General features: G+C 37.3%; 1 protein-coding gene across 2 annotated transcripts in view; it reads right to left on the bottom strand.

The window, feature by feature from the left end:
• Positions 1–15,324, bottom strand: part of LOC122971477 (corticotropin-releasing factor receptor 1-like) — a 68,370-nt gene that overhangs the window by 6,169 nt on the left and 46,877 nt on the right. For both annotated transcript variants that reach the window (XM_044338148.1, XM_044338149.1), the window contains exons 7-10: positions 13,300–13,420; positions 11,331–11,484; positions 9,625–9,685; positions 6,937–7,009 (exon numbers count right to left, since the gene is read on the bottom strand). In XM_044338148.1, the coding sequence (XP_044194083.1) occupies positions 6,937–7,009; positions 9,625–9,685; positions 11,331–11,484; positions 13,300–13,420 (409 nt within the window). The remainder of the gene's footprint in view (positions 1–6,936; positions 7,010–9,624; positions 9,686–11,330; positions 11,485–13,299; positions 13,421–15,324) is intronic.

Genomic DNA, 15,324 nt, shown 5'->3' with positions numbered 1-15,324 from the left:
ACATATGATATAACACACCTGAGGACAGAATATATCAGGAGCATTAGATAGAAAGGAAAAACAAAGCTGTCATACAGTACATACATTTCTCAAACATATGGGTTTTCCATTTACAAACAACGGATACAGACGCAGCAGGGAAGTAGAAAACTCAAAGCCATAATGTCTTGATGGCTTATATATGTACATTTTCAGGATTTTGAAATATGGCAACTTGCTGCAAACCGAAGGGGTAAATGTGTATGTTGCCTCTAAAACTTTTTCTACCACACATTGTTGATAGATAACTATAACGTTAGCGTATACTGTTTCCTAAAGTCTGAAACTCCACAGATACAACAAAAGTAAAGTTACATGCATTGTCTGCAATTGTAATTCCAAAGGTAAAAACTCCACATTCAATATATCACAAAACACCAGGAAAGCCGTCAAGTGCAATACTACAACACATGAATAAAGTACATCTATAGATGGGATTCCCATTTATGTACACTGGGGTATTCAATACCACAATACCATGATAGATTATTGAGATGTTTTTAATGTTTAGAATTAAAACAAATAGCTGGAAACCAGTAAAATTACTATTAAGAGGTACATGTATGAGTGGCTCGTGTCCTCACATTTCTAAAACTTTTTTTTACCACGTTGATAACCACAAACTATCGGCTCTAACTAGCTAACGTCACTAGCTAACGTTAGCATAGATGGTTTCCCAAACTCCAAACATATGCTATTTGCCTACAAATGTTGTTCCCAGGGTTCAAACTGAAAACTTCATAGATAGGCTACAACATATTACAAAAACGGATGAGAGAAATGTCAGAAGGAAAGGAAAATATATCAGGAAGAAAAGAAAAACACTGGGAAAGCTGTCATACAAATCTCAAACACATCAATCATCTATAGACAGGTTTTCCCTTTATAAACACTGGGGGATGTGGACGCAGCAGGGGGGTTGAAAACTCAATGCCATAATGTCATGATAGCTTATATATGGACATTTTCACTATTTAGAGATAACGCAACTTGGAACCCTGAAAATTACTGCTAAGAGGTAAATTAATTTGTATGAGGCTCCTATTCTCACATTTCTAAAATTATTTTACCACACATTGTTGATAATGTATATAACTATTCCAGACAGCAGCTACTAGCAATAATGCTAACCCAGACACAAAATGAGAAATGTGTATGTCTGATCAAGGGGCAGCAGGTTAAGAGAACAGACGTTTAGGCTGTTTGCCAACACAGAAGCCCCCACATCCTGGATATCAGTAATGTTAGCATTATTAACTCTGAGCTGAAACAAGGGTTTCCTTCTTGGGATACTGAACATTTTCCATGAAATTGCTTTTGATTGGTGCAGTTTATGGCACAAAAACATCTTCTCACGTTGATCACACCCATAAGCTCTATAAATATTTAAAAAAATCCATAAGAAATAGTTTACGGATAAGTCATGGTGTTTTGTTTTTGTTCACACATCCCATGAAAAGACCAAAACCAGTGTCAGTCTATCTCTCATTAACGTGTTTCTCAAATATCTAGGCCAGACTGCTCACTTGAGCTAATACATTTAATATATTCATCACCTTTATTAATCTGTTGTTTATTTATTCATCTGTCCAATACATTTGTCTGTTTCGCTTGCACTTTTTAGACCCAGCAGGTAACCATTGGTCTATACAGAAGTAATACTGTCCAATGTTTCAGTATTATATTTAACTATGTTACCTGATATCCTTACATCTGTATTATTACATACCTGTATATAAAACACTACCTGTATAATATACATATTTAATGTGCAGTTACTTTTGTTTGAATCGATGCAAACTCAGTCCAGCACCCTGATAGTACACAACAGATCCTACTTGGATTAATGTATATGGCGCCATCATTGTACAGTACAAACTAGAGTTTTTGGAGTAGTTATTGTTTTTATTTCAGTTTCTATCCTCAGACTTAACTTCATTCCAGTTGATTGTTTATTATTTATTATTCATGGCTTTTGTTATATTTGTTCCTCACCAACCTCCTTGATTTGACAGCTATAATGCGGCAATTTCCCAATGGGATTAATAAAGCACTCTATCTCTCATTACTTTCTGACATCCCAACCCTATCAGTGGCATGCAGCCACAAGCCCACAACCCAAGTTCCTACAGAAGACATAAATCTTCAAACAGCTGTGCACTGTAGTTTCTAGAAAATGATACTCAAACAGCAGTAAATAGTGCATTTGTTGCGGACTATTTTCAGCTGTGGATTAATACACATTTAGTGCTCCAGTGAGAGCAGCAAGAGGTAGAAATCAACTGAATACATTTACTTAAAGTGGAAACAACAACTTTTCAACTTTCCCCCACTAGTGTTTCAATATTGTTTGCGCCACTATCGCAAAGACAACCAGATAAACTTTCCGTTTTCCTCAGAGTGTAGCTCCATGAAGAAATGATCAACACCACTTTGGAGATAAGAGAGAAGAAAGAAGCATGTTCACTGAAGAGGTAAATTGAAATTGTCATAATTTTATACTGAATTTGGAAACAGGCAAAAGCTATTGTAATGATGTGCACTGCATAGTAATAACATAGTTTGATTAACGTTATTGCCTCACACAAACAAGTAACTACAGAAGGGGTCGATGTCGGGGGGAGTAACATTTCCAACCTTTTTTGGGCAAGCGCCCCCCATCAATTATATCCAGGTCCCTTTCCGCCCCCCATCAATTAAAATGTAGGCTAACCGTCTTCACTGAATATTAATGTCATTATTATTTTGTGTTATATCATTAAACAAGCATGTCATTGAATGCCAAATAACAGATTTGATTTAACTGGACAGTTGGAATATGATTATCATTAGTTTCCCATGCAGGGAGCAAAAAAGCCCTGTGAATAGAAATTATATTTATGAGTGTTAAACAAATGCAACGGTTAGAAATTAGGTCTTGTTATTGATCACAAACAGCAGCCAATCAGAAAGTGGTACTTTGGTGCTGGTGCCAAACAAGAAGCATTATTATTAATTGTTCCAACTGAAAACAAGAGCAGTCTGCCAAGGAACTGGAAAAAAGCAGGTGTTCAATAGAATACTGGCACCATTTTTTCTTGTTCTACACCATTTTGCTGATTTGATGTGATTATTGTTGTTTGATTATGCCATCCAGTTGATCAGATAATCGGACCTGCAGCGGTCTGGCAGAGAGCATCAAATAAAATAACCCAGTTCAAGGCCCACAGAGGCTTTCGGTCGAGGGATTTGGGGGTCCTCCTCAAGAAAATTTGATATTATTTTACTATAAACCATGCATTTCCACATTACGATATTTATTAAAAAAACACACTGTGTGCCATAAAAAATAATTATCACAACACAGTGGTAAAACAGGCTTATAGTGAATGGATTTGAACTGTAATTTTCTCGTCCTCCCACAGTGTTTCCCACAGGATTTTGTGAGACTGTGGTGGGTGGACCTCGGACCCTCTAGGGGAAAAAAATGTGTACATTTTAAAGTTAAATGCATCAATCTGGTGCACTTTGAGAGCAAAAGAAGAGGCTACTTCTGTGAAGAACACTGTCCCATGAAGAATGAAGAACAAGGACATCAGTCACTATCTTCATCCTGTCTTCCTCTTTCTCCTCCTTCCTCTGCAGCTGTTTAAGAGGAGGGTCTCTTTCAGCCAGTAGCTAAGTTTGCAGGAATTTGGCAAATTTTAATGTAAGGCTACAAACTAAGCTAAACGCAAACACCGACAAATAGAGAAGAAGAGAGGCACGGATGTATTATAAGAGCTGGATACCATGTTGCAGCTCAACCTTGCAGCCAATTTCTCCCAGTGGCCACTTGCAGTATTACAGCCAAAAATCCCCCTGCGGCCCAAAAAGCATTCTCCCCATAGACCACCACTGTAAAAGAGACGTCTCTAAAACCGTTGACAGACACCTTGAACTGCAAACATATGAATTTTTGATCCATGGAGGTTTTATATTAACTTTACTCGAGCCGAGAAAAGCAATTTCAAAATCTGTGACGACTTGCTGGTGGGGCCAGCGGGAGAAACACTACTGCACATATTGAGTAGGCTCCAAACCCCCCGGAAGTAAACGCGGAAGCTAGAAACTTTTTTAGTATATGTACCAGACGAGCAATTCTTATTGAACTGAAAAGGCACCATTTTCAGTCTGGTATCCAGCTCTTATAATACATCCATGAGGAGAGGTCAGAGAAGGTAGCGTGACCATAAATGACAGCAAACTGCACTATAGACTCAGCTCCCCTGTGTCTCCGCAGAAACATAGCACGTTTAGCAGAGCAGCATCAGCGAGTTCTCTGTGAATCTACACAGGGCATTGAGGTGCAGGGTAGGTCACCCGTGTTTTAGAATCGCTCAGAGCCCTATACACAAATTTGACTGCAGTTACATAAAACGGAGGAATAAAGACTTAGGAAAAGCCCAAAGTCCAATGATAAAATTGTGAGAATAATAATGCTAAAATTGTGAGAATGTACAGGACTAAACTGGCATGAAAAACACAAACGCTCCCTAAGAACACCTCGATGCACCCCTTTCAAAAATATTGCTGCCAACGCCCCCTAACGTTCTATGAACGCCCCTGGGAGGCGGTACTGCCCCTGTTGAGAAATGTTACATTAGAAGAAAACATTAGGAGAAAAAGCCTGAGTTTGTTCATTCATTTGGTCTATAATGGAGACATGAAAGCAGGAGATCGTACCCGCTGGCAGACAAAACGGCATAGTGACAGTGAGGCTTATAGGGAACCAATCTAAACACCAATGGTGTCATTATTCTATAGCCGTTACACTGTGCAATCAACATTGACTTCATAATGATAAGTTAAAGCAAAAAAGTTGTCTATTTCCACTTTAAGTACTGTACTGTTAAGTACTTTAATTATTTTATACTACGTCATACTCCTACTCTACTACATTTCAGAGGTAAATATTGTACTTTTAACTTTACTACATTTATCTGAAATCTGTAGTGATGAGTTACTTTGCGCAATAAGATTTTACATACAAAATACATGATGAGCTTATAAAATAGGATGCGTTTGTTACAAATTAAACTATCCAATACAAATACATAAACAAAAAAATGCTCAACCTTTATTATAAGGCTGCTTACATGTTAATGCATCTGTAACTCTATATGTAATGTACACTACCAGTCAAAAGTCTGGACACACCTTCCCATTCATTTGAATGAGAAACGTTTGACTGGTACTGTGTATATATATATGTAATAAAACTTTGAGAGGGGGCACTCAGCATGAAGATTACTTTTGCTTTTATTATGTATTTCTGGTTTTTTACCTAAGTATAATTTTAAGTGCAGAACATGCAATGGAGTATTTTTAATTGGTGGTATTACTTTTACTGACAATACGAACGATGCAAAATATCACCAGCCTTATACGTTAGTAATGCAAAAACGCAGTATCTTGATTATCTGAGGTGCTACTTAAGAAGAGCAGAGAAGCACAATGTGATGAATGACAAAATCAATAGCTCATGCAATACGTGTGAATGATGTAACATGGGAGTAAAAATAGCTGTTGGAATACTTTCCAGGGCCGGTTGACCTGACCTTGGCCTGAACAGATGTACTGTATGGCAATCATTCAAGAACTATCCATTCTACTGGTCTTCACCAACCTCATGCATTTGTGCTTCTGCTAACATTTTAATAACATCTTGTATTTATTCTTTATAGCAGTACATCATTTATGTCTGACATTAAAAGCCACCAATGGTAAGGCATGGAAAGTTCACAACCACAGCTACCTAACAAGAGATACCACAAGTATTCCGACGACCCGAAAATGATCCTGCAGGATCAAGTGCTAGGCAAAAAAATAAAAGACTGAGAGAACATGCTATTGTAAGCAGGAGAGATATTGAAGGAGGCAGTTATGTGCTTTAGGGGAAAGACAAGGCAGGAGAGACAGAATCATAAAGTGCCTCTTGAAGAGACGACTTTTTAAACTAAGGAGAGAAGATAAGGGTATGTGCTGTTTCTGACTCGGACGTGAAGGTCATTCTACCACTGGAGACCCAGCAGGGAGGAAGTGGTCGCAACTGAGCAGAGAAATGGCCAAATTGCCTCAGCGAAGGGACTTCTAGCAGAGGTAGTGGTTGGAGTGTGAGGGCACGCATGTGCATAAGGGCTAAGGACAATATTTTGGAAGCTCAGTCAGGAGGGAGTTACTATAGTTCAGACAAGAGATGACTAAACCTTGTACAAGGAGCCAGGCTAAGTCCCCGGCCAATCTGCAAATCTGCAGGATCATTCACACATGAGCCTTGCCCAAGGTCTGGTTGTCTAGCATCACATAGATTGTTAGCATGGTGAGGAAGAGTCACAGTAACACAGCTATGTTCTGAATGCTGAAGGAGAGGTTTTGCAAGTGGTACATATCCAGTTTAAGGTGATTTATTATCTGTCTTGTAATTTAAAGCATAGTAGCTGAATGTAGAGCTGGACCCAGATGAAAGAGTTCAGTTGAAGTGACAATACCGGATTCACAATAGTTAAAACTTTATAGAATGAAGGAATAAAGCATTAATAACTTCTCCTGGGGGTATGGAACTGATCCAGTGTCAGAGATAATTCCTAATAGGTACTAACAAAACTGAACATGTCCTTGGATTACGTTCCTGTTTTTCAGTGCAGAGTCCAAAAATGATTCCCATATTCCTTGCAAAGTGTCAAGTTGCAGAGATTTAAAAGTTACACTTGGTAGGTAAAGTGTTAGCTAACATTACGAATGGGTTGACGTATCTAACATTTCATGCTTTCTAGGCATCCTGAAGATTAAAGAGTAAAGACTAATATTATCAACGAGTTACGTAAAACTGGTTCTGTGCTGAACGCTGCTACTGCAGGACAAAGAAGAAGATCTTACCACTAACACAAGAATCATGGGACCTTGGTAGATGTAGTCTGTGTATACTCCAGCTCGCTTCCCAAACCAGCACCTGAAACGTCAACAAAAGCAATCAGTCATGTCTAGTTCTAACAGGCAGATGTATTTATGTTGTCAGTCATCATTCTTAATAAAGAAAATCCCCTTCAAAGTTGAGTGTGTGTGGGCGTAAATTAGTGCTCAGGGGTGTAAACATATGTTTTTCAGTCAGTAATATACCCAAAATATGAATTACAGAGAGTTCAGTGATTAAGTATTTGAAAGCAATGCTTCAACTTGAACTCTTTTACATACCACATTGTACAAACAGCTATAAATAATATCATCAAGTTGTTTCCATCTGTAATTGAGTCGTAAAAAAACCTTTCCTTAAAGCAAATGAAAACATCTGCCAGTGTGATGACTATATTTCAGATAGAGCCAGGAGAACAATAGAAATCTAAAACAATTTGAATGCTTGCTGAAATATTAAATAAAATAACATAGTTAGAATAAATATTCTTACTACAATTGTAGGTTTCGTCACTTCACACTAAATAAGAGTTTATGTAGTTCTGTATTTTTCATATTGTCAACAAATTCCATGAAAAGACCAAAACTTTATGACTGCTCTCAACCCCAAACCCACTGATTCCTACTGGTGGCTCAGTACAATTCCTAAAACAGCTGGGCAGTGTCTTTTTTAAAAAACAAGACTCTAACATAAGTAATTATTCCACTATTTTCAGCTGCGGAATAATTCTTCTTTCTACTGCCAAAACTTTTACACTATCTGTGCCAAAACCCCATTTATAGCCACGTCGAATTTATAAATTTATTTACAGAGCACAGTTAAAAGCATCAGGAATTGAGAATCAGTTCTATCTTTCACTGGTAACCAGTGGAACGAGGCCAGTCAGGGGTGATGGGGTCTCGTTTTTTGGTGCCAGTGACGAGTCTCGCTGTTGCATTTTGAACCACTTGCAGACGAGACAGGGAGGACTGACGGACGCCCACATAAAATGAGTTGCAGTAGTCGAGACGTGAGGTGATAAAAGCGTGTAAAACTGTCTCCAGAGTGCCAAATAAAGAGAATATATAAAGTACAATCTGGCCTTTATATAGATTGTTGTCCAGCTCCTGTTATATGTATTTAATTAGAGCTGCAACTACTAAATAAGTCGATTAATTGATTAGTTGATCAACAGAAAATTAATCTGCAACTATTTTGATAATCGTATCATCATTTTAGTCATTTTTTAAAGAACAAATATCAAACATTACCTTTATTCAGTATCTCAAATGTAATGATTTAATGCTTTACTTTGATTACTTTATGATAGTTACTGATTATCTTTGAGTTTTTTAAAGTGTCCTTTGACTCTGGGAAATTATACTAGGCATTTTTCACTTTTTTTTGTAATTTTATAGATAAAATAATGAAAATAATTATTAGTTGCAGCCCTTAATGTAATATCTATATGATTCAAGATGCACTAATCAATATTCTTATATTAACGATAGGTCCCATCACTATGTTTAACATGACAAGAGTCGCTTATAGTGATGAACCCACAGAGAATTATCAGCAGTTCTGCAGCTCTACGAAGCATTTTAGCTTCTTTCAGCTCATTGTTTTGGATTTATGGCTGGAAAATTTATTGATTTGTTTCAGCAGTAGGCAGCTATTTAAAAAAAACAACAAAAAAAACCTCTTATCAACCCACTTTATGCTACCTGCTGAGCACCAAATGGCTTAAAGGCAAAGTTAGTGGTGGAGACCAAACCGGAGCTAAAAGGAGAGTGAATATTGGACTTAAATTCATCAGGTGGACTCAAACACATCTCCAGATAAATTCGAACGTTGCTCCATGTCTGCTGGTCGCCATAACAACCGTATAAGATAATAATAAGTCAATGTTATGTTTACAGCTTTTTGTGCAGCCCCAAGTGGCCATAAAATCTATTCATAGTGCTTTAAGTTTGCCCATATTTGTTTGGCTTGTTAGCTTTTTAGCTGTATGTAAGTACATGGAAAACCACTGGAAACACTTGGAGTCACATTCCTTGTATGCATCAACATATGAGTGAGTATTTCCGGCAGCTGACAGTGTATGTGGAAAAATAAACTAGAGCAGCTCAATTCATGATCATTTTTAGTAGTTTTTTGATAACAATGGAGAGCTATGGCTAATACGCTTTATCAGGCTTTGGATACTTGTTAGAAAGAGTAACACATTGTTGGTTTTGGCCTTTTCATGGGATGTTTTGACAATTAGAAAAATATAGAATATTGCCAGACAATAAACAGTAAATATGCCAGAAGTTGGATAAACACTCCACTGAAAGCCCAACATTCATTTAAATTACAGAAATTCCTTAAAAAAATTAAGGATTTTTTTTTCTTTGCTCACTTTTAAAATTGTTGTTCTAGTAAGTGAAAAAAGAGACCACTAATATCAATCAAGCACTTCCCAATCAAAGGGAAAACAGTTGCAGGGGTAATGTGCAATTAAGAATATCATACAATGCAAATGTGATTACATCAGGTTATTAATAGACATTCATCTCCTTAATGCAACACAGTTTGACTTTGCCCTTGTCCTGCTTTTATTACCAGGCGTAGAAAAAAATACTTAATTCTCTTTGAATATATAAGAATCTCAAGAGTCACAATAAAGGACTTACTTCTCATTGTCGTAATACAGCTTCCCAATGGCCCAGGCCACAATTATAGGGAATGGTATACCTGTGAGGCAAAAAAAAGACAAAGTGACAGATTCTTCTTTCATCTTTCTCTGCTATTCAAATCACAAAATATCACTCCAGGGATTTCCCGCTGGAATATGAAAACCTTTTCTTTTTTTCAGCATGGCACCAGCGCTTGCCAAGCTCTGTCACAAGCAATTGTTGCTTGCGTGCTGTGATCTACAGATGCAAGCCAAGACTTGTCACCGTCTGAATTTTTCTTTGTGAATGAATGAAAAGCTGGACTCCAGTTGATGATAATGCAGAGTGATCTGTGATTTACTGACTTATAGGAGTATAATAACGAAGACAAACAGCCATTACTCATATCTAAATGACTAATAGGAACACGAAGACCTTGCCAGCTGCCACGTCACACATGTAAGTCTCACGTCTCTGGAAACTTTCCACTTCATTAGCAATATACTGTCATCAGTGTAATGTTGAGCCTCAGGAAAATCTACTCTCTCAGCCCCCAGATTACTTGAAAAATGTGATTTTTCTTGTTGTTTCCAGCTCTCGTCCACACCTTTCTGTCTCAGTCTTAACATTTCAGCTCTTGAAGCCTGAGAGTCAAAGCTAAGTGAAGCAAAAAAAAATTTGATCTTATTTATTTTTTCACAGCACTTCTGAAATATGCTGCCATTTCCCATTCACACAGAGGCTTCACACTGCCCTGAGGGAAATGTAATCCAGCTGGCACAATACACCTAATCTCAACAGCACATAGTTTAGTTTGACAGTGTGAAACGGGGTGTTAGTGAACTCCACACCAATACATTTCCCAGCTGCCAAAAGAAATTCTGCTGTCTCCATCAAGTCAACTGAATCCCATTGTTGGGTAAATGTGTATCTGACCTTCAGTTTTTTCTTTTTTTTCTTTTGAGAAATATTATGAGTTTACATTGAATTTCTATCAAGTTGAGATGAAATCGAATTGACCAGAGTTATTAAACGAATAATTTGACATCTTGGAAAATACACTTGTTCGCTTTCTTGCCGAGTTAGCGAGGATTCAGACCGAAACAATAAAATATGATCCAGGAAGTCCGGTTTGAGTAACAGATTTATGCTTTTAAAGGTTTATTAGACCACAAAACACTGCTCAACGTTTTGTATTACTCACAGACAGGAAATTTACATCTCTGGAAAGTTATCACGGCAGCAACTATTTTATCTTTCATTGCGACGATTGAGAGGTAAACAGTAGGAATTGGCCAATGTTGGTCTGAAAGGTAGCTTAGCTTAGCATAAACACTTGAAACAGGGGGAAACAACTAGTCTGGCTTTCTCTAATGTACAAAAATACATCTACCAAGACCTCTAAAGCTTATGTCGTATCTTGATTGTTTAATCCATACACAAACAGAAATGTAAAAACAAATTGAGGTCTTATGGGGTGTTACATTCCAGGCTAGCTGTTTCCCCCTTGCTTCCACTCTTAATGCTAAGCTAAACAAATCACCTCCAGGCTCCGTGCTTGCCCACAGACATGAGAGTTTTATCAGTCTTCTAACCTAACTCTTTGCACGAAAGCTGATAAGCGTTATTTTCCAAAATGTCAAACTATTCCTTTAAAGGTTTCATACAACTGTAGGGGTTAATCGTGCAGGTCAGTTGAAGAGTTGAACAGTAGGCGTACGTACACCAGCCGATGCAGATGAACATCCACTTGCGCAGCTTGTCGGTGGAGTAGGTGAGGACGATGGCGGTGTGGAGGTAGCAGCCTTCGCCAAACATCCAAAAGAAGTTGGTGGAGTGGAAATAGTTGAAGGAGGCGGTGACCAGACGACACCAAATCTACAAAATAAATCATTCTGTTATTCGTCTTTCTCAAAGATACAATAAAGGCTGATTTGTTTAAAGGGTCATAAAATATCTTACTTTACCTTTATATGACATTTTTCAAAGAATTATCTTCATTTGAGCAGGAAGTTACTCCTCGTTTGTACTTTTGAGTGAGCTCCATTTAATATTTTAGTGTTGACAGCCTTTTTAACTATTTTTCATGACTTCCATGTTTGCTAATCATTTGTTTTCCGAGTTTTATCTCCCAGCAACATACAGACATGTGACAAATTAAAGGAAAAGCCTAAATAAATGAGTGGAGAAACATAAAAAATGCAGGTGTTTCCATATTCTATATACTGTGGCCTTCAAAGTCACCAGATCTCAACCTAACTAAAGGAGACCACCATCGTCAAAACATCACTTGAGGGAAAATCTTTAGGAAGAACGGTGTTCATCTTTCCAGTAGAGCTCCACACACTTGAGAAATCTATGACAAGAAGCATTGAAGCTGTTCTGGCGACGACCCAACACCTTACTTAAACACATTTTGGCACTTTTTTGCTCTAATTTGACACCCATCTGAAGTGCGTGAATGCAGCAGCAGACTCTCACAACTCAAAGCGAGACACTAGTAAGGAAGAACTTTGAAAACAGTCTAGTTAAAATATGTTGATTGTCATTGTTCATTTCTACAAGAGAATAAAAAGGTTTTTTGCCCCACTTAGTTTTTCTGCAATACACAACAAAACCGTGAAGTCAATTTTCAAATAGATTTGGTACAAAGAGAATGATTCAGTTTTGTGGAGCTTGTATGAGATTGGTAATTTCTCCCATTAAGGCAGGATCATGTTTAGCCAGCAAGTACAGGTTTGATTAGAAATCCAAGCGGTCTAGTTGCTTAATGGAGGAAAGGATAAGCTGTCGACAAATCCCATGAAAAGATTGAAACCAACTATGTGTTAATCCGTCTGTCAATATAATCTGACTTTTCTATCCTGTCTGTGACGCTCAGCCTCAAGTTATTGGTTCCTACTGAAGACGTAAATCCTAAAAAAATGTCTCACAAATACATTAATGTTCGAAAGTTTGGACACATTTTCCAATTCCCTTGAACGAGAGAGTGTGTCTGAACTTTTGACTGGTATTTTTAATAAAAAGCATACATTTCCTAATTTGTGCTCTGGGGGGTTAAACATATGTTTTCCACTAAGTAATTTTATCCAAAATATGAGTTCCAGTTGAACTCTTTTAGATACCAAACTGTACAAAAATTACCATATTATCAAGTTGTTTCAATCTATTGTGCTATAAATGTTGTTTTCTTAATACAAAATGAAAACATCTGCCAGTATAATTATATAGTATATAGTATTTCAAATAGAAACTGGAGAACACTTTGGAATACTTGTTGAAATATAAATTAATATATATTACTAGAAATAAACAGGACTTTAAAGGATAAGGTTGATGTACTTCTCTATTTTTCATATCATCAGCAAATTCCATGAAAAGACCAAAAGTTGTCTCTCAATAGTTTCTGACTTCTGTACCTTGGCTCTCAGCTCTAAACCCACTGAATCCTACTAAAGACATTAATCTTTAAAAAAGGGTCTCAAATATATATCTTCATTTTTTAAAAAGATTCAGTAATTTCCTAAAAAATGCTGGGCACTGTAGTTTTTAGCAATAAAGCAACTGCCTATGTTAGGGACTATTTTCAGAGGCAGATTAATACACATTTGTAGAATTTTAATAATCTTTACAGCTAAAACTAAGTGTTTTTTGTACTTATATAAAAGCTCAACGGATAGAAGTGACACGTACCACATTGCTCTCGTGCACCTCGGGGCTCATGGTCAGCTGGACGATGAACCAGGTGGCGTTCCTCAGGATGAAGGCGGTGATGAGGTTCCAGTGGATGATGTTTCTCAGGCAGCGGATGCTCCTGTGAGAGAGAGAGAGAGAAACAGAGGAAAATAAACCCGTGTGCTGAAATGTTTATGCCGTTTTTCCAACATTTCTCCTGCGGTGCCTGGGAAAATAATATGATATCATACTGTGGAGATAAAAACAAAAAAAGATGGGAAAAACAGTCTAATGTAAAAGCAAACATGTGACCAGACTGGTGGGAAATATCTGAATTAAATATCTCTTCCTGCTGAGTTTAAGTGTTCTAGTGTATTTTATACAAAGACATTAAACTCACGGTATTTAGCTTTTCTTCAACAATGAGATAAAAGGAGATGATGACTATGAATAATGAAGAGATTTAGCCTCGAAGTAGCATTTCAACATCACTTCCCAGTACCCTTCACGTTTAATATAATATAAAGTAACATTTCATTCCCACTGTTTGCACTTTTCTTTGTACCATGTCTTGAAAGTCTCATGTTTTTTTTTTTTTTTAATGCTGTAAATAAATCGACCTTAGGATACAATTAAAATCTGCCCAACTGCCTCTGAGCAAGCGGTCGAAAATAGAAACTCACAACTGAACGGACAGAACAACCCAACCTCGGTCACTGTAGTGACAGCTTCGTTTGTTGTCACCAGCTGACGGCATTATCAGCCAGCAAAGCCTGCTTTCTCCTCTGCCAACCATGAATGACTATTTCTTTTTTAGCATGCATTAATTTTTAATAGGTGTCACTTGCACTGGCTTTGTGCTGACTGAGCAGACGTGCATGAGTAAGAATTTTCCACAGCGTATTATCGTCCATTTTTCCATTTTTATTAACCATGGAGCTCTTATAAGAAAATAACCCTCTTATTAACACAATAACAGCTGCATACAGATGCAAAAACTACTTTAGTTTCGAATAATTATAATATTACACAAGAGTTTTTAAAAAAGCAGCCTTCAGGGTAGAAAAACGTTGTGTTGTCCTACAAACAAGCAGCTAATTTTCTCCCACTATGTCACACTGTTACTGGAGCTGCTATTAGTATCACAAAGGCAGCAACTGCCACGCCAGAAGCACAGAGAGGGAGGTTTTCTCAAACAGTTGTATTCATTACGCTGTGTGACCTCACGTTGGCATCATGCCGGTGGGGGCAGCATGGCCTGATGTGTATTAATTAAGAGGAAAGCCGAACCCTCCTGCAGACAGGTCTTTGTTAGAGACACAGTGAGACAAATAAAAACATATTTTTCACAGCGTTAATTTTGCTCAGATGAAACACTCCTGTGTCTTTGCGTTAAGGGAACATAACAGATTTTATGAAAAGAAAACCTTTAAGATAATTAAGTGTTTGTTGTGTTGTGTTTCACTCTGTGATTGTAACTAACCGATTAGTCGTTTTGTCTCTAAAAGGTCAAAAGACGGTGAAAAATGTCCATCGTTGTTTCCAAAAATCCCAAAATGCAACCTGAAACGTCTTGTTTTGTACCAACCAACAGTCCACAACCTGAAGATATTCAGTTTAGTATCATAAAAGAAACCAGAGAATTCTTGTCTCAAAACAATCAATCGATTATCAAAATAGTTGGTCCAATACTTTTGTCCATCAACTAATCGATTAATCGACAGATCATTGCAGCTGTATTTGACTGAAAACACATCACAGAAGCTACAGATGCTCTGACTGTCATTTCACTGTCTTTATAGCTTTATCATATTTGACTCAAGGGCTGCAACTAACGATTATTTTCATTGTCAATTGATCTGTTGATTATATTCACAATTAACCGATCAGTCGTTTTGTCTATAAAATTTCATAAAACAATGAAAAATATTGATCACTGTTTCCCAAAAGCTGCAAAGGTACAACTGAAAAAGAAAAAAGAAAAATATTCAGTTTACTGTCATAAAAGACTAAAGAAACCAGAAAATATTCCCTTTAAGAATC

This window comes from Thunnus albacares, chromosome 20 (genome assembly GCF_914725855.1).
Source record: "Thunnus albacares chromosome 20, fThuAlb1.1, whole genome shotgun sequence".
Lineage (NCBI taxonomy): Eukaryota > Metazoa > Chordata > Actinopteri > Scombriformes > Scombridae > Thunnus > Thunnus albacares.
This window is presented reverse-complemented; position numbering and strand designations above follow the sequence as displayed.